At 42.8% G+C, this 19,983-nt stretch overlaps 1 protein-coding gene across 1 annotated transcript; it reads right to left on the bottom strand.

Moving 5' to 3' along the window:
* Positions 1-8,202: 8,202 nt before the first annotated feature.
* LOC112256645 (phosphatidylinositol 4-kinase type 2-alpha) lies at positions 8,203-19,351 on the bottom strand. Its single transcript, XM_024430042.2, has 9 exons — positions 18,835-19,351; positions 12,936-13,136; positions 12,336-12,467; positions 11,680-11,833; positions 11,480-11,541; positions 11,236-11,335; positions 11,017-11,150; positions 9,024-9,083; positions 8,203-8,821 (listed from the first exon to the last, which is right to left on the bottom strand). The coding sequence occupies exons 1-9, from the start codon at positions 19,156-19,158 to the stop codon at positions 8,660-8,662; spliced, it is 1,329 nt and encodes a 442-aa protein (XP_024285810.2). The 5' UTR covers positions 19,159-19,351; the 3' UTR covers positions 8,203-8,659.
* Positions 19,352-19,983: the final 632 nt, after the last annotated feature.

Here is a 19,983-nt window from a genome sequence, read left to right on the forward strand (position 1 = left end):
TTACCAGATATATTGACAGAACACTGCACTACTTTCTCTTGTACACTAAGGACCAGAGGAAGAGTTTCAGGGGAGATGAGAAGTTTCCTATTCGAAAGCTTGATAAAAATGAGTAGCTGGTAACTTTTTTTTTACATTTTATTTTTATAAATGGTTCTCATGCTAGACAAGGTCGGCAAAAACTAGGGTAAAACACTGGGCCCTAGATGTAGCCTATAACTAGGACACATTTTCTTGGTCAGGTGACAGGAAAAACTCATGGCCCAACTCATACCTGGTCAATGTACAAGGAAAGAGAAACCAAAAAAAAATGTACCACTTCAATATGTTAATGTTGCCTTTTAATTTGACACTACAGTATATGGTCTTCCCCACATACAGTAACGGAACTTGACATTCATTGATTTAAATTATTTTTAAATCTATATTTCTACAGGTGAAGTTTACATACACCTTAGCCAAATACATTTTTTTTTTACTCAGTTTTTCAAAATTCCTGACATTTAATCCTAGTAAACATTCCCTGTCTTAGATCAGTTAGGATCACCACTTTATTTTAAGAATGTGAAATGTCAGAAAAATAGTACAGGGATTTTTCATCTTTTATTTCTTTCACGTTCACAGTGGGTCAGAAGTTTACATATACTCAATTAGTATTCGGTAGCATTGCCTTTTAAATTGTTTAACTTGGGTCAAACGTTTCGGGTAGCCTTGCACAAGCTTCCCACGATAAGTTGGGGGAATTTTGGCCCATTCCTCCTGACACAGCTGGTGTAACCGAGTCAGGTTGGTAGGCCTCCTTGTTCGCACACACTTTTTCAGTTCTACCCACAAGTGTTCTAGCTTTGATGGCCACTCCAATACCTTGACTTTGTTGTCCTTAAGCCATTTTGCCACAAATTTGGAAGTACGCTTGGGGTCATTGTCCATTTGGAAGACTCATTCGTTGACCAAGCTTCAACTTCCTGACTGAAGTCTTGAGATGTTGCTTCAATATATTCACACAATTTTCCTCTCATGATGGCATCTATTTTGTGAAGTTCCCCAGTCCCTCCTGCAGCAAAGCACCCCCACAACATGATGCCCCCCCCATGCTTCACAGTTGGGATGGTGTTCTTTTGCTTGCAAGAATCCACCCTTTGTCCTCCAAAGATAACGATGGTCATTATGGCCCAACAGTTCTATTTTTGTTTCATTTCATCAGGCCAGAGGACATTTCTCAAAAGTATGATCTTGGTCCACATGTGCAGTTGCAAACCGTAGACTGGCTTTTTTTATGGCAGTTTTGGAGCAGTGGCTTCTTCCTCGCTGAGCAGCCTTTCAGGTTATATCGATATAGGACTTGTTTTTCTGTGGATGTAGATACTTTTGTTCCTGTTTCCTCCAGCATCTTCACAAGGTCCTTTGCTGTTCTGGGATTGATTTGCACTTTTCGCAACTCACCATCTCTAGGAGATGGAACGCGTCTCCTTCCTGAGCGATATGACGGCTGCGTGGTCCCATGGTGTTTGTACTTGCGTACTATTGTTTGTACAGATGAACGTGGTACCTTCAGGCATTTGGGAATTGCTCCCAAGGATGAACCAAACTTGTAGAGGTCCACAATTTTTTTTTTACTGAGGTCTTGGCTGATTTTCTTTTGATTTTTTTTTTCCCCCCATGATGTCATGCAAAGCGGCACAGAGTTTGAAGGTAGGCCTTGAAATACATCCACAGGTACACCTTCAATTGACTCAAATTGCCAATTAGCCAGTCAATTATCAGAAGCTTCTAAAGCCATTACATAATTTTCTGGAAATTTCAAAGCTGTTTAAAGGCACAGTTAATTTAGTGTATGTGTACGTTTTTGACCCACTGGAATTGTGACTAAGTGAAATAATCAGTCTTTAAACAATTGTTGGAAAAATTACTTATGTCATGCACAAAGTAATGTCCTAACTGACTTGCCAAAGCTATAGTTTGTTAACAAGTATTGTGTGGCATGGTTGAGTCTCCAACTTAAGTGGATGTAAACTTCTGACTTCAACTCTGTGTGTGTATATATATCAAAGATGTGATTGCATAGTTTGATTAAAGGTGTTGATAAATATTGTGTTGTCTTTGCGGATTGTTTATGAACCAATAGTAGAACAGAGAGTTTGTATGTTGGAATTTTGTGTTGCTGTATTTGGTTAGTGTTCTGAATTTGTCTGACCTTTACTAGCAACCATGTGAGATAAGAGAGATGATGTAAAGGAAGGATAAAGGGATTGAGAGGGATAGAGGAAAACAAATAGCCAGAGGGTTACCAGGTCATCATACTTATCTTTTGACATGTGAACGGGAGGTACTGCTGACCAATGGGATAAATCACAACACCCTTGTCACATGACTGCAGTGATCCTTTGCTGACCTCTGACACAGTTGCGCAAGTCATCACCAACAGCAACCCTTGATCACCTGACTGCATCTCCCAACATGCATGGTATAGCCATACAAGAGACTACCCATCTGTTCCAATTCGCTCCCTAACTCTTCAATGTTTCCATTTCTGTAGAGTGTAGACAATTTGAAAGTTCAACTACTACACTCCTTAACCCTTCAGATCTGAAATCATTGGGCTCCGCAGTGAGGCTTCGTCCAGAAACAACCAGGATATCCTGAATTCTAGATCTATCCTTAGCCCCCCCAGGCCTACTCACTCCTGTAGGTCTTGGATAGGTGGAGGCAATATGCCATTCTCCTGGAGAGCTACTATGACTATGCACACTTTTTCTCCAGCTCTGCTCTAACAGAACTGATTAATCTAATTAGCTGATATCCAGTGGCTCTTCAGGAGGAAGGTGGATGTGGCTTGTTTAAAATGACATGTAGGATGTAACAGAACTTTCAGACAAATGTATGATATACAGATAAGATTCTGTCAAATAGGCTGTGTTTAGACATGCACCCTAATTCTGTTTTTTCCACTAATTGGTCTTTATCAATCACATCAGATCTCAAGTTGTCATGTGCACAAGTACAGTGAAATTCCTTACTTGCTCTTTCCCAACAATTCAGTAATCAAAATAAGTAGTACTATTAATATACAGATTTTTGAAACAAGTAAAACAATCACACACACTTTCTCATGTTCTTAATTCTGTGGAAGATATCAGGGAGGTGCATGTGTGGACGCATGGAGTGAGTCGCTCAGTTTTGTATTGACAATACTGTGGTTATATGTAGAAACTAGACAGTTTAAATCAAGCCTCTAAAATCGATACATCAACATATAACCACGCAACTGGGAGAGTGAGCAATCAGTTGGTAAAGCAGTGGCAGCGACACTAATCCAATAAGATAGCTTCCCCCATAGGAAACTTCCATACTACCCATCTCCACGTCTTGTACCAACACACCGTAACCATTTGTTTAAGTGCCAGACAAAGGCAAAACACCCTCCAAAATGAAGGACTGGGCTGCCCCAGTGACTCGCAGCATCTTCACTGGCTGCTTAACACCATTGCTTCTCCGCAGAGACTCGAACCCATCTGAAACAAAGGGTTCATTCACGTCTGATTCCAAATCTTGTTTACGAGATACACCAGTCCCATTCAAACACATAATAGGCTGGAGTGTGCTCAAGCTGTAATTTCTGTTGCTTCAACTTTGCCTTTAGTTCTAACTCTCACAATTACACGTCTGCAGGACTCCCCTTTTCATCAACCTCCCTCTCCGGAAAGATTTGCACCTCCACCAAAGCAGTACCGATCAACTCTTTGACTACTGCTTTTGGATCGCCAGATGCCACCTTGATGTCATAATGCCTTGAAATGATGAGCAGATTTGCCTTTGTACATTTATCTAGTATCTCCCATGTAAGGTTATCCACAAATGCTTCCAACTGGAAGTTGAATTTTTTAATTTCTTATCCCCAATTTTGTGGTATCCAATTGGAAGTTAATCTTTCTTGACTCATCGCTGCAACTCCCGTAAGGACTCGGGAGAGGCGAAGGAGAGGCGAAGGTCGAGAGCCCTGCATCCTCCAAAACATCCTCCAAAACATAACTCAACCAAGCCGCACTGCTTCTTGACACAATGCCCACTTAACTCGGAAGCCAGCCGCACCAATCTGTCAGAGGAAACACCATACACCTGGCGACCGTGTCAGCGTGCACTGCGCCTGGCCTGCCACAAAAGTCGCTGGTGTGCGACAAAGACAAGTCCTCCCCTAACCCTAATGACACTGGGCCAATTGTGCGCCGCCCCATGGGTCTCCCGGTCATGGCCAGCTGCGACAGGCTCTGGACTCGAACACAGAATCTCTAGTGTCACAGCTAGCACTGCGATGCAGTGCCTTAGACCACTGCACCACCCAGGAGCACCCCCAACTTAAGTTACATAAAAGCCTGTGCAATTATGCAACTTTCAAAATGATTCAAACTCATCAGTTTCTGTCACTAATATCAACCCTATCACAAAAGTGTATTTAGAACACTGATGTGATTTAAGCATTGACATGACATTTAGAACACTCAAATATCTGGGCGCTTCAGAGTAAGTGACTAGAAAGACTACCATACTCATGGGAAACAAGATTGCGGACGAGCCCCCATTTTGTTATGTTCCCAAGCAAGAAAACCAAAAATGTCACTCAAACAGAAGAGGGAACTAACAAAGAGTCACTGATAAGAAATAAATGAAATGTCACATTTACATAACTATTCAGATCCTTTACTCAATACTTTGTTGAAGCACCTTTGGCAGCAATTGCAGTATCGAGTCTTCTTGGTTATGACTCTACAAGCTTGGCACATCTGTATTTGGGGAGTTTCTTTCATTCTTCTCTGCAGATCCTCAAGCTCGGTCAGGTTGTATGGGGAGCATTGCTGCACAGCTATTTACAGGTCTCTCCAGAGATGTTCGATTGGGTTCAAGTCCGGGCTCTGGCTGGGCCACTTAAGGACATTCAGAAACTTGTCCCGAAGCCACTCCTACATTGTCTTGGCTGTCTGCTTATGGTCGTTGTCCTGTTGGAAGGTGAACCTTTGCTCTAGTCTGAGGTCCTGAGTGCTCTGGAGCAGGTTTTCATCAAGGATTTCTCTGTACTTTGTCTCGATCCTGACTAGTCTCCCAGTCCCTGCCTCTGAAAAACATACCCACAGCATGATGATGCAACAAACCATGCTTCACCGTAGGGATGGTTCCAGGTTTCCTGCAAGAGTGACGCTTGGCATTCAGGCCAAAGAGTTCAATCTTAGTTTCATCAAACCAGAGAATTATGTTTCTCAAAGTCTGAGAGTCTTTAGATGCATTTTGGCAAACTCCAAGCAGGCTGCCATGTGCCTTTTACTGAGGAGTGGCTTCCGTCTGGACACTCCACCATAAAGGCCTGATTGGTGGAGTGCTGTAGAGATGGTTGTCCTTCTCCCATCTCCACAGAGGAACTCGAGTGCTCTCAGAGTGACCATTGGGTCTCCTCCCTGACCAAGGCCCTTCACCCATTGCTCAATTTGGCCGGGCGGCCAGCTCTAGGAAGAGTCTTGGTGGTTCCAAACTTCTTCCATTTAAGAATGAAGGAAGCCACTGTGTTCTTGGGGACCTGCAATGCTGCACAAATGTTGTGGTACCCTTCCCCAGGTCTGTGCCTCGACACAATCCTGTCTCGGAGCTCTACAGACAATTTCTTCGACCTCACGGCTTGGTTTTTGCTCTGGCATGCACTGTCAACTGTGGGACCTTATATAGACAGGTGTGCCTTTCCAAACCATGTCCAATCAATTGAATTTACCACAGGTGGACTCCAAGTTGTAGAAACACCTCAAGGATGATCAATGGAAACAGGATGCACCTGAGCTCAATTTCGAGTCTCATAGCAAAGGGTCTGAATATTTATGTAAAGGTATGTTTTTAAAAAAAAAAAAATATGCTAAAATTTCTACAAACCTATTTTCACTTTGTCATGTGGTATTGATTGTAGAACTAGGAAACAAATGCATTTAAAATTTAGAATACGGCTCGAATGTAACAAAACGTGGAAAATGGGAAGGGGTCTGAATACTTTCCGAATGCACTGTAGATGATGATTATTAGAGTGTGTGTAGTCAGTAGGAGTGTGTGAGCAAATTAAGTGTGTGTGTTGGAGTGTGCATAGAGTTAGTATACATACAGAGCAAAAATAAACTATAAAATAAAAGGGTCAATGCAGATAGTCCATGTAGCCATTTTGTTAGCTATTTACCGGTCTCATAGCTTGGGGGATAGAAGCTTTTCAGGAGGTTGTTGGTGTCAGACTTGATGCTCCGGTACTGCTTGCCATGCAGAAGCAGAGAGAACAGTCTATGGCTGAGGTGGCTGGAGTATAACAATGTTCCGGGCCATCCTTTCACACACACCCCCCTCCCCCCCCAGTGATGTACTGGGCTGTCCGCACCTCCCTTTCCACATCAGATCTTTTTCAGAGTTGATCTGATTGGTCAAAAGACCAATTAGTGAATATATTTGTTGTTGTTGCTGCCTGTCTAGACGCAGCAATAAAATAGGAAATTGTGACAGCCCTGTTCTTTCTGTTTCACACCACTGAATACAGTTGTACAGTAAAGCCTCGCTGACACAGGAGGTTGCAGAGTGGAGGACAGCTCATAATAATGGCTGGAATGAAGTGAATGAGATGGTATCAAGCACTTGCGATCCATGAGTTTGATAGCATTCCATTAATTCCATTCCGGCCATTACTATGAGCCCGTCCTCCCCAATTAAGGTGCCACCAACCTCCTGTGCGCTGAACTGACTCATGATAAATGGTTTCTTCTGTGGACATTGAAAGGATTTTGCAGAACATTTTAACGATTGACATTCCTTTCAAGTTTTAATAAAAAAACGAAACCAAGTCTGTCATCCAATTCTCCGCCCTCTTTGGATTTGAAAGCATATGATTGGTGTGGATTGAGTTTCCACCATTGTTAAATCCATGTGATGAAGTGTGCAAGTGCATACTACTTGCACAATTTGGGAGAAGGGTAGAAAATCAGGATGCAGCCTACGAGACAAGAAAAGTACAAGAGACCCTGATAATGCAATAGTACAATTCTTTATGTATTTCATTCTGTAATACATTACATACAATTTGTACAGTGCATTGTCAATACAATACATTAGTAGAACAGTTTGGTTGCTACAGCAGGAAATATCAATTTAAAAAAAAAAAAAATACAAAAAATGTCAACGTAACAAAGACAAAATGAGATGTAGGGAAACAAGCAATACAGGCAATGTGCATGTTTGAGACCGACTACATTGCAGTCCTCCCCTAGGTGGTGCCACAGGGCTGCCATCACATGCCAATAACACAACAGGTACTGTTGCCTGGGTTATGTTCAGTAGGCATGAAATGGAAGAAAAGTGCCAGAAAACGAGTGAAATTAGAAGGATCTGGCTTATTTAAATTTTTTCTGTTTTTCTGTTTTTTCTGCTACAATGTACCCTAATGAACATGGCTCAGTTCAGTCTGCAGTGCAAACCTAATTGACTACAACGTGAGTACCACCTATAACCTGGCCCTAAAGTCAGCCTGGTTAACCCAGACTTAACACTGAAGTGTTGACAATGGTGAATGCAGTGTTCAGTCTGGTCCAACCAGGCTACTGCAGTCAGGTTCTTCTGTATCAAAGAAAGAGACTCATTAAAATAAGGCCACAAACGCTGAATGTCTGACCACAGCAGTCATACACCACAGGGTTGCAAAATTATTGTAACTTTAGGTTTTTCAAGTTGAAAGAATCCCGGAATCAGAAGGACATAAGCAGGGAATCTGTAATTCTCCAACCAGGATTTCTGGAAAACCTAGGATTTTGGGAAAGTTACTGGAATTTTGCAAACCAAATGTCAGGACACTTGACTTCTTATCTGCTTGCTAGCTACAAGCCATGGTAATGCCGTACTTCCATAAGAGATGCTACTAAATCTGTAACTTGGTAAGGAAAATGAAGAGTTGGGGCTGAAATGTTTAGCCTTAGGTAAAAACTTTTTCTGTGCACTTGGATGGATTTGATTGGACTACCATATATTGACATTTTGTACATTATGTCACTGAAGGAGAATGCTACCATAGAACCATCAATTGGGAACCTCTACTATAGTTGGAGCCTTTCACAGTTTTTGGTCTCTATAATCATATTTCAGCCAGCTACCAGTGTAGGGCTACCCAACTGTCTTAATATACCATACTTCTCTTCTCCCCCCCATTCTGAATATTCTGAATATTGACAAACTAATCTCTTTACTCAATGTAACTCCTCCATCTCTCTTTCTCCACCCTCCCATCTTTCTGGTGAATGTCTGTAGTTAAAGCACAACTGTGAATGTGATGGATTCCAGGGAAAGTGTAAACATACCTGGCTCCCTATTGGCTATGGAGCGGGAGAGGGGAAGAGCTTTACAGGCTGATGAAACAGGACTACGGCAGAGGTTTTTGGACGAAGCTCTTCTCCTCCTCTTTCTCTCCTTTTATACCCTTCTACTTGGCCTTTGTCTCTCTACTCTTCAGTCTCTCAATCTGGTTCATTCCTCCTATCAATTCTCCCTTTCTCATCTTCCTCCCCCCTCTTCTTCTTTCTGATCCTACCATATTCATTCTTCCTCCCTCCTGAGTCTCCTTCACTCCCCCTCTTGCCTCCTCTTCTACTTGGCCTCCTCTCCTCTACCACCAGGTAAAGAAGGGTTTCCTGCTCTGGAAGCTCTGTGTGTAGGACTCACTGTTGGCTCTCTGTGGTGCTCTGGCTGTCTCCACTATGACTGGGGGCATCTGAACCAGGTGTAGCGGGGTCCTACTCTCCTTCAAGGCCTGGCTCAGGTTCAGGATCTGGTGGTAGAGACAGAGTTTCAGCATAGGTTTACACAAACAGACAGACTTACATAATCAAGTTCTGGTGACAGAAACATACAGAGCTTCAGCACAACTTAGCATACACACATGCCCACACGTACAATTTCACACACTCAGGGTAACAGTCTGACAATATAAAGACAAATACTGACACTGTCCAGGTATTCCTCCAACTCACCTGTCCCCTCATCACAGCTATCTGTTTGTGAAACTGCCCTCTGTCAAAACCTGGATCCTTCTGTAGGATACACACAACAACTTCAATGATTCATTCAGTGCTGTGAGGATGACAGAATAGAGTAGAATATAACTTTGTTGTGACGTTAAAAGGCCATAAAAAAAACCTTGGTCCCAGATACAGTGGGGCAAAAAAGTATTTAGTCAGCCACCAATTGTGCAAGTTCTCCCACTTAAAAAGATGAGGCCTGTAATTTTCATCATAGATACACTTCAACAATGACAGACAAAATGAGAAGACAAAAATCCAGAAAATCACATTGTAGGATTTTTAATGAATTTATTTGCAAATTATGGTGGAAAATAAGTATTTGGTCAACACCAAAAGTTTCTCAATACTTTGTTATATACCCTTTGTTGGCAATGACAGAGGTCAAACGTTTTCTGTAAGTCTTCACAAGGTTTTCACACACTGTTGCTGGTATTTTGGCCCATTCCTCCATGCAGATCTCCTCTAGAGCAGTGATGTTTTGGGGCTGTTGCTGGGCAACAAGTACTTTCAACTCCCTCCAAAGATTTTCTATGGGGTTGAGATCTGGAGACTGGCTAGGCCACTCCAGGACCTTGCAATGCTTCTTACGAAGCCACTCCTTCGTTGCCCAGGCGGTGTGTTTGGGATCATTGTCATGCTGAAAGACCCAGCCACGTTCATTTTCAATGCCCTTGCTGATGGAAGGAGGTTTTCACTCAAAATCTCATGATACATGGCCCCATTCATTCTTTCCTTTACAGGGATCAGTCGTCCTGGTCCCTTTGCAGAAAAACAGCCCCAAAGCATGATGTTTCCACCCCATGCTTCACAGTAGGTATGGTGTTATTTGGATGCAACTCAGCATTCTTTGTCCTCCAAACAACGACGAGTTCAGTTTTTACCAAAAAGTTTATTTTGGTTTCATCTGACCATATGGCATTCTCCCAATCTTCTTCTGGATCATCCAAATGCTCTCTAGCAAACTTCAGACGGGCCTGGACATGTACTGGCTTAAGCAGGGGGAGACGTCTGGCACTGCAGGATTTGAGTCCCTGGTGGCGTAGTGTGTTACTGATGGTAGGCTTTGGTCCCAGCTCTCTGCAGGTCATTCACTAGGTGCCCCCGTGTGGTTCTGGGATTTTTGCTCATCGTTCTTGTGATCATTTTGACCCCACGGGGTGAGATCTTGCGTGGAGCCCCAGATTGAGGGAGATTATCAGTGGTCTTGTATGTCTTCCATTTCCTAATAATTGCTCCCACAGTTGATTTCTTCAAACCAAGCTGCTTACCTATTGCAGATTCAGTCTTCCCAGCCTGGTGCAGGTCTACAATTTTGTTTCTGGTGTCCTTTGACAGCTCTTTGGTCTTGGCCATAGTGGAGTTTGGAGTGTGACTGTTTGAGGTTGTGGACAGGTGTCTTTTATACTGATAACAGGTTCAAACAGGTGCCATTGATACAGGTAACGAGTGGAGGACAGAGGAGCCTCTTAAAGAATAAGTTACAGGTCTATGAGAGCCAGAAATCTTGCTTGTTTGTAGGTGACCAAATACCTATTTTCCACCATAATTTGCAAATAAATTCATTAAAAAAATCCTACAATTTTTATTTATTTAACCTTTATTTAACTAGGCAAGTCAGTTAAGAACAAATTCTTATTTTCAATGACGGCCTAGGAACAGTGGGTTAACTGCCTGTTCAGGGGCAGAACGACAGATTTGTACCTTGTCAGCTCGGGGGTTTGAACTTGCAACCTTCCGGTTACTAGTCCAACACTCGAACCACTAGGCTACCTGCTGTACCTATGATGAAAATTACAGGCCTCATCTTTTTAAGTGGCAGAACTTGCACAATTGGTGGCTGACTAAATACTTTTTTGCCCCACTGTATGTTTGTGCTGTCCATAGGAATTGGTAGAACTGCACAAACAGATCTGTGACCAGGCAAATTAAACCCCCTGCTAACCTTAAAGAGTTCGTAGAGGTCTTCCTCCAGGTCTTTGATGAAGTTGGGGTCAGCCAGTTTGGGCAGAACCAAGTCCCTAATCTCCTGAGAGAAAGGAACCTTAGCCTGGGACAGCCACACCCAGTAGAATGGATCTACACAGAGGAGGAATAAAGTCGTTTTGTGTGTGAGAGAGAGTGAGAGAGTGAGAGAGAGAGAGAGAGAGAGAGAGAGACTCACAGGCTCTCCAGGAGTCAGGGTGTTTGATTGGGAAGGCCAAGCCATTGTCTATGGCTGCCAGTCTGATGATAGGCTCCTTTACCACCACCCAGTCTGTGTCCTACACAAACAGACAGAAGGATATGAAATGTGACATTCTAGTTTACCATTTAAAAATATATTTTAAAAAAATGGAGGTTCCTATAAAAGTAATGCGGCAGATTGAAATCTCTAGGTTTAAATAATGTTTTATACGTCTACTCACCCGTTTCCCTTCCGTGTCCATTGAACAGTCGTATTTTAACAGCCAGTTGTCGTTCCCCCGATCTGCAAGCATCAACAGCATCATCATTAAGCAACAATAAATCAAATTCAGTCATACATCCTCCCCACCACAAACACACATGCCTTTGTTCCTGATGATGAAATACAGAACCACCAGTTCCTCTGTGCACGCACACACACCTGTGTTCCTGATTATGTAATCGAGGACCACCAGTCTCTCAAACTGAAGTTGCAGCTGCCGATTGGTGTTCTCTGGAAGAGGCTCCACCTCAAACCTTCTCAGCCAATAGTCTGCGTCTTTGTAGCCCTCCACAAACAACTGGAATGATCCCACCTGAGTCATGTGTGAAATGTTTTATGTATAAGCATTATTCTAAGACATTATAAAGGATCATACATGCTTATAAGAAGTTTTAAATTATTACACCTGCAGGGTTTAAGTGTTACAATAGTATTTACTTTCAGGGCAGTGTTCTTCAACTCTGGTCCTAGGGACCCATGGAGGGTGCAGGACTTTTTTTCTAATCCAGCACTAACACACCTGATTCAATTAGCCGTTGAGCCGTTGATTGGTTGAATTAGTCAACACTACATGAGGCATGAAGTGCTGTCTAAACTTTAAAGCAGAGACAGAAATCACCCTATCACAAGGTCGTGTTCATTAAAACACTGTAGCAAAACATTTCTAAACATTGTAGAATGGAAAACTAAATGAGTGTTTCTTATTGGACAAGTTCAGGTAGTACTTTACTGTTTCGGACCGCTTTCTCCAGTTTCATGCCTAATGAACAGGACCCAGTTGTAGGTTCTGAACCCTAGGCAGAAGTTGTACCTACCTTAGGAGGGAGGCCTATTCTGTGGAAGCGCTGTCCCACTTTGGGAACTTTCTCCAGAGCTAGCCTCTTTCCCCGAGACTTGACTCGGTCTATAGCATTGTAGTTAAACGTATCACTGGCCAGGTACACCACCTAGAAAAGAGAGAGAGAGAAAGAGATGGTGGTGAGAGGGAGGGAGGTGGTAGAGATAAGATAAGAGTCAGAGAGATCAGTCAATTATCAGTGCATACCCCTGTGTGTGTGTGTGTGTGTGTGTGTGTGTGTGTGTCTGCTAGAACTGGGCGATATGGACAAAAATCCATATCACAATAAATTGCCTGAATTATCAAGATAACGATACATTGAACGATACTTATGAAATGAATAAGCACCAGTTACTTGTTTATATTACCCTTAAAACTATTCCTACTACTTTGAATGGTATTATTGTCCTGTGAGCAATAACCCATATGAGCAAACTTAGGCATACTTCATTTCAAACTTTACATTCCTCTAGTCAAGGCTACTTGACTGCGTTATCATTGATAAATTGTTGGTTTGTTCGGTGTAGATAATTGTCGGTTTATCATCCCAACTCTGTCTGCCTGTAACCCTTCTTACCTTGGTCCGGGGCACAATATTGAGCTCTAGTTTTTGGTCGACCAGACTGGCCCCGGCCTCAGACAGATAGCCCTGGTTCAGGACCAGACAGTCCCGTCCGAAGCAACAGGGACAACACAACTTCTGGAGCCACTTGGTCCACTTTGGGTTCAGCTGACCGTACGGCTCCTCAGTCTTAGGCTTGAACACACCAATGACTTTCTACACACAGACAGATTATTATTACTGGTATTTGTTACACGCAATTAATATTCTTTATTTGTAGCGTAAGAGAGAGAGTAAAACGCACCTAACATTATCCTATAGCTATGAAATATTAGATTTTTTTGCACAATAAAATACAATCTCATCTGAAACCACACTACAGTTTTACAGCAGTACAAAGTTGGACAGAGCACAGTGGCTCATCTACTATTTTTAGATTAACCCAAATCTTCACGACAATCTAATGTTGGTTCAGGCACACTGTTACTGTGTACAAAGACTGCTCAGGAGGATCATATGATAAACAAAGCATTTGCTTGATAGAAACCTAGGTATCAAAATACTGCCTGTGCTTCACTGATTACCTGAGGCCTGCTGATGACCCAGAGTGTCAAACAGACACTGATCTTAAGATTTTTCTAGCATTTTCCCTGTAAATGGTTAAGTTTACGGTGAAGGAATGAAAATCTGACCCTTGATCTGTGCCTACAGGCAATGTCTACCATGTCATTCTTCTAACCATGACTCAGTCCCCTCAGTCCTTAATACATCAAATGTGAGTGGTGATGTCAGAGGAAGTGACATCACACAACATCTGCCATCAGAGGGTGATTCATGGTACAACAGAACCTGCAGCCTGGGGCTAACGAGCTGGAATGAGAATGGTTTCGCAACCCATTAAAGTCAATCAGATTAACTTAAGTTTCCTCACATGATTGACTGTGGAAGGAGAAGCACAGGAGGCTAAGTACAGAGACTGTGGCTAGCTTTTTATTCTATGGGCACGTTCCAGGTAGTCTTAAATGTAGTCTCGCTGTCTGTGTCAGATGATCCGATCTCACAACACCTGGATAAGTGTTAAGGCATTGTGGTTCCAGAGATGCTAAACTATTAGACAAAGAGTAAATTCCCTCTTGGGCCGAGGGAGACACTGATTTGTGTAGCAGCAGGCAGAGCTACCTCAACACGAAAAAGTGTCAGTCCATCTCGCCTCCACTTCATATGAGTGATTCCTCATGAACAAGATTTAATCCATAGAATGGTCCTTTGGAGGAAGGATTGTTGACATAACTTAAAGCATAACTGAGAATTAAATAATTTGAAGTTGGAGTTTTGGCAGATTTGGAAATCACAATTGGGTCACCTGCTACAGTCCTCCCTTCCACAAGCATATCGTTATGTTCCACTCATAATGTTTTTTTTTCTATTTCTGTTGTCTGGTGGTCAAAGCAAGACTGAAAACAGTCTGGACAACCCCTCCCTCTCACTCTTTCCAGTTAATGTCACTTCTCCCGGCTCATACTGGCACCTACCACCTTTCCATTTACTATACTGAACAAAAATATAAATGCAACAATTTCAAAGTTTGACTGACAGTTCAAACGAAAATCAGTCTAGGCAAATAGATTCCTTGTACGGTTTGTTAAACTTGGGAATCAATGTTTATTGTTTGGCATACATTTTAAAAAGTAACAAATCTGAGTCAAAGCGCAAATCCGTTAACGTTCCATGACCATTTAAGTTGACATTCGACAGCGGGTAGACTGGCGGTCATCTTTGTGGTAGTAATTATAAGTAAACATGTTTGTTTTTTATGTCAATGGTGTACTAGCTAAATTTCAGTCTTCTGAAGGGGTAGGTCCAGTCTATGAAATCTATATTTCTATGATTGAATACAGGGTTGGTGTCATTTCAGTAGCATGCTGTCTCAACCGATGGCGGGCACAACACAAAAACCTCAGATGATGTGAAATAGGATCTGAGCTACAACATATGCGAATATGGAAGAAACATTACGTGTTTTTAGATCATTGAAGGTTTAAAAATGACATTGTGATTTGAAACTTATTTTTCAATAAATAACTTTTGTTGACAACACTGTTGTATGTGGACACCTGCTCGTCGAATATCTCATCCTAAAATCATGGGCATTAATACGGAGTTGGTCTCCCCTTTGCTGCGATAACAGTCTCCACCCTTCTGGAAAGGCTTTCCACTGGATGTTGGAACAATGCTACGGGGACTTGCATCCATTCAGCCACAAGAGCTTCAGTGAGGTCGGGCACTGTTGTTGGGCAATTAGCCCTGGCTCTCAGTCGGCATTCCAATTCATCCCAAAGGTGTTCGATGGAGTTGAAGTCAAGGCTCTGTGCAGGCCAGTCAATTTCTTCCACAACAATATCGACAAATCATTTCTCTATGGACCTCTCAGTGCACGGGGGCATTGTCATGCTGAAACAGGAAAGGGCCTTCCCCAAACTGTTGCCAAAGTTGGAAGCACGGAATTGTCTAGAATATCAATGTATGCTGTAGCGTTAATATTTTCCTTCACTGAAATTAAGGGGCCAGGCCCGAACCATGAAAAACAGCCCCAGACCATTATTCCTCCTCCACCAAACTTTACAGTTGGCACTATGCAGTCGGGCAGGTAGCATTCGCCAAACCAAAATTCCTCTGTCTGACTGCCAGATGGTGAAGTGTGATTCATCACTCCAGAGAACATGTTTCCACTGCTCCAGAGTACAATGGCGACAAGCTTTACACATTTAATGAACTAACTTGTTGGAAAGGTTGCATCCTTTGATGGTGCCACGTTGAAAGCCACTGAGATCTTCAGTAAGGCCATTCTACTGCTAATGTTTGTCTATGGAGATTGCATGGCTGTGTGTTCAATTTTATACACCTGTCAGCAAAGGGTGTGGCTGAAATAGCCAAATCTACTCATTTGAAGGGGTGTCCACATACGCTACATGGCCAAAAGTATGTCTCATGCTATGTTGGGGTATGCAAAATGGGTCAACTTTAATGTTTTGGCATTCAGGCCCAAACAGTAACTTTCTAACTACTTCTTCCATTGGAAAACATGTATGGAAAGTTGTCTAAATAAATAAAAAATGCTGTCAAAAAGTAATTGAATTCCAATGGATTTACCCAGAGGAAACATTATGTTAAAGGACGCCTGGATAAAGGCAAAAATGTCAGAAATATTCCAAATGATTTCTCAATTATACTGTAAAATACAGATGTCAATAATCCTTCCTCAGATTACATTTTGTGAAAATCCCCCAAAAGAATCATGGTATTGTTTTGTCCCATGACTGCAGTAAAGACACCCTGGAACGCAGCCTATGTAACCTTGGCTGAGACAGTGCCTGGATAGAAGGTTATATCTGTTGCCTTTAATAGTTCACTGGTCCATAGGAGAGTAACAGAACTGTGTTAATTGAGCATGTGGAGAGGAGAGAGGAGAGAGAGAGAGGCTAGGAAATGGAAATGAAGTGGCCATCTTTAGAGAGTGTGAGGATGCTTATTACTAGGCATACCTCTGGAGAGAAAATGGAGACTTCTACCTTTAGCCATTCAGATTGCTAATACATGACCTCTCCTGAGTTACGACATCTTCACACAGATAGTAGCCTACATGGTACCCAAACACACAGAGTAAGCTAAATTGATTTTCTATGGGTTCTAAAAAAGACTGACAGGTCTAGGGTTAATCTTACTTACATGTGAACAATGCATAGAATGTCTGTACAATTCTCTCCCAGCCTGCTTCATTTAAAAAGGAACTAACAAGCTGTATAACAGGATATCTCAACCTTTTCGATACAGGAATGGCAGCAAATTACAATTGTTTTAGGCCTGAGAACTGATAGTGACAGCTAATCTCAGAGATTGGGCCTGTGTGCACTTTGCACCACACTTGTGTTAGAAGTTGCCCAAAGGCACGTCTAGGATCTTACAATGTCTCTATCCTTAGACCAGTGTCTGGGGGCAACTTCTTTCTATTCTATGCATTATGCAGGGCTGGCAGCCCACAGATTTGTTTTTCCTAGCCTGACTGCCAATGACCCTGGGCTTTGAGATGCCGCCTTGTCACACCCCCAGCCTAGCATGGTTGAACTACACTGAACAAAAATATCAAATGCAACAAGAAACAATTTCAAAGGTTTTACAGTTCCAGTTCATATGAAGAAATCAGTCAATGTAAATACATTTAATCAGGCCCTTATCTATGGATTTCACATGACTGGGAATACAGATATGCGTTGGTTGGTCACAGATACCTTAAAAAAAAGATAGGGGTGTGGATTAGGAAACCAGTCAGTATCTGGTGTGACCATTTGCCTCATGCAGCGCGACACATCTCCTTCTCGTAGAGTTGATCAGGCTGTTGTCCCACTCCTTTTCAATTGCTGTGTGAAGTTGCTGGATATTGGTGGGAAATGGAACACACTGGAGTACACATTTGGGATGCTCTGGATCAACATGCTCTACGGGTAACATGTCTAGTGAGTATGCAGGCCATGAAAGAACTGGTACTTTTTCAGCACCCAGCAATTGTGTACAGTGACATGGGGCTCTGCATTGTCATGCTGAAACATGAGGTGATGAATGGCACGACAATGGGCCTCAGAATCTCATCAAGGTATCTCTGTGCATTCAAATTACCATCGATAAAATGCAATTGTGTTAATTGACTGTAGCTTATTCCTGCTCATACCATAACCCCACCACCACGGGGCACACTGTTCACAACGTTGACATCAGGAAGCCACTCACCCACACAACGTCATGCATATGCCATCTGCCCAGTACAGTTGAAACCAGGATTCATCGGTGAAGACCACACTTCTCAAGCTTGCCAGTGGCCATCGAAGGTGAGCATTTGCCCACTGAAGTCAGATACGATGTTGAACTGCAGTCAGGTCAAGACCCGGATGAGGACGAGGAGCACACAGATGATCTTCCCCGAGACTGTTTCTGACAGTTTGTGCAGAAACTCTTTGATTGTGCACAGCCAGTTCCATCAGCTGACCGGGTGGCTGGTCTCAGACGATCCCGCAGGTAAAGATGCTGGATGTGGAGGTCCTGGGATGGCGTGGTTACACGTGGTCTGTGTTTGTGGGGCCAGATGGATGTACTGCCAAATTCTCTAAAATGACACATTGGAGGCGGCTTATGGTAGAGAAATTAACATTAAATTCTGGCAACAGCTCTGGTGGACATAACTGCAGTCAGCATGCCAATTGCACACTCCCTCAAAACTTGAGACATCTGTGGCATTGTGTTGTGTGACAAAACTGCAGTTGAGTGGCCTTTTATTGTCCCCAGCACAAAGTGCACCGGTGTAATGTCCATGCTGTTGAATCAGCTTCTTGATATGCCACACCTGTCAGGTGGATGGATTATCTTGGCAAAGGAGAAATGCTCACTAACAGATGTAAACATATTTGGTCACAACATTTGAGAAAATTGTACATTTCAGCTCATAAAACATGGGAACACTTTACATCACGTTATATATATATATATACACACCGATCTACTATACGGCAAGGTCTACCATGGCTAGAAACAAGCCACAATGTGAAAAATGCTCACCTCAACTCAAAAATCAACACTGCAGATACATGCTGGAACTCAATACAGAACATGATGACATCACTGCACAGTCAGGGCTAGAATCAGCAACAGCAGGTTGCCAGAGCAGACAGACAGTAAGCAAAATCATGTGATGTTGTTGCTGCATGAAACTGAATTATATGATTTACTTGAAAACAAAGGACATTTTCAAACATGAGAGATGGCATCCTCTCCCTATTCGTCTCCCTCCCTGTTTATCGGACTGTGTTTTTTACATCTCTCCCTCTCCCCTCTAGAAAGAAAAACCATAGAAGCTTGTCTGTCTCACCCCTTGAGAGTCTTTGACGAAGTAGCTACCACTGGATCCTTGGCAGATCCTCTCTGGAAATATTTCTTCTTCTATGGCTTGTTCTGCTTTCCTCACGATCTCCCTAAACTCCGGGTCGTCCGGAAACTCATTCCTGTGTGGATCCCGCGGAGAATTCCCTCTGTCCCGGTCCAGAAGCGGCTGTCTCTCACGGTTGCGTCCCGGGCTCCCAGCCGACACTCGCACAGCAGAACCCGGCGTTCTCGGATTGGTGGCTTCGCTCTGGCAATAGTTGTAATCTATGGAGTCCGGGAGAGGGGAGACGAGGGGGCTCGTTTCGTCCATCCCAAAGTGGGATGTGGGGTTTAACAAGCGTCGGCGAATGGACAGATAAGAGCCAGGGACGAGGGACTCAGACGAGTTATTTCTACGCTGTCGTCTCAACGCTGCTGATTCTGGCCTACCGCAAGCTTTCAAACAAAACAGTGTCGTCTTTCCGCGTAAAAACACGCCCACTTGGAATAGAGACTCGCGATTGGCGCTTTCCCTGCCCAACCTCCTAGATGTCTAATGCTGCATTTATAAGCAAGTGAGAAGGTGGCAATTACCAGTTGTGAAGGCTTAAATAACAGTTGGATGCATTCACTTGTTATCAACTCGTTATGAAACGGTGCGTCAACCATAAACTGCAAGTGCAGCTTTCATGCTTGTAAACAAAGCGTTCAAAAACCATAATAATATATTTTTATGGCCTCACAGGAAGGCCATAAAGATCATCAAGGACAACAACCACCCGAGCCACTGCCTGTTCACCCCGCTATCATCCAGAAGGCGAGGTCAGTACAGGTGCATCAAAGCTGGGACCGAGAGACTGTTAAACAGCTTCTATCTCAAGGCCATCAGACTGTTAAACAGCCACCACTAACATTGAGTGGCTGCTGCCAACACACTGACTCAACTCCAGCCACTTTAATAATGGGAATTGATGGAAATGATGTATCACTAGCCACTTTAAACAATGCTACCTAATATAATGTTTACATACCCTACATTATTCATCTCATATGTATATGTATATACTGTACTCTATATCATCTACTGCATCTTTATGTAATACATGTATCACTAGCCACTTTAACTATGCCACTTTGTTTACATACTCATCTCATA

The sequence above is a fragment of the Oncorhynchus tshawytscha genome, linkage group LG01, assembly GCF_018296145.1.
Source record: "Oncorhynchus tshawytscha isolate Ot180627B linkage group LG01, Otsh_v2.0, whole genome shotgun sequence".
Lineage (NCBI taxonomy): Eukaryota > Metazoa > Chordata > Actinopteri > Salmoniformes > Salmonidae > Oncorhynchus > Oncorhynchus tshawytscha.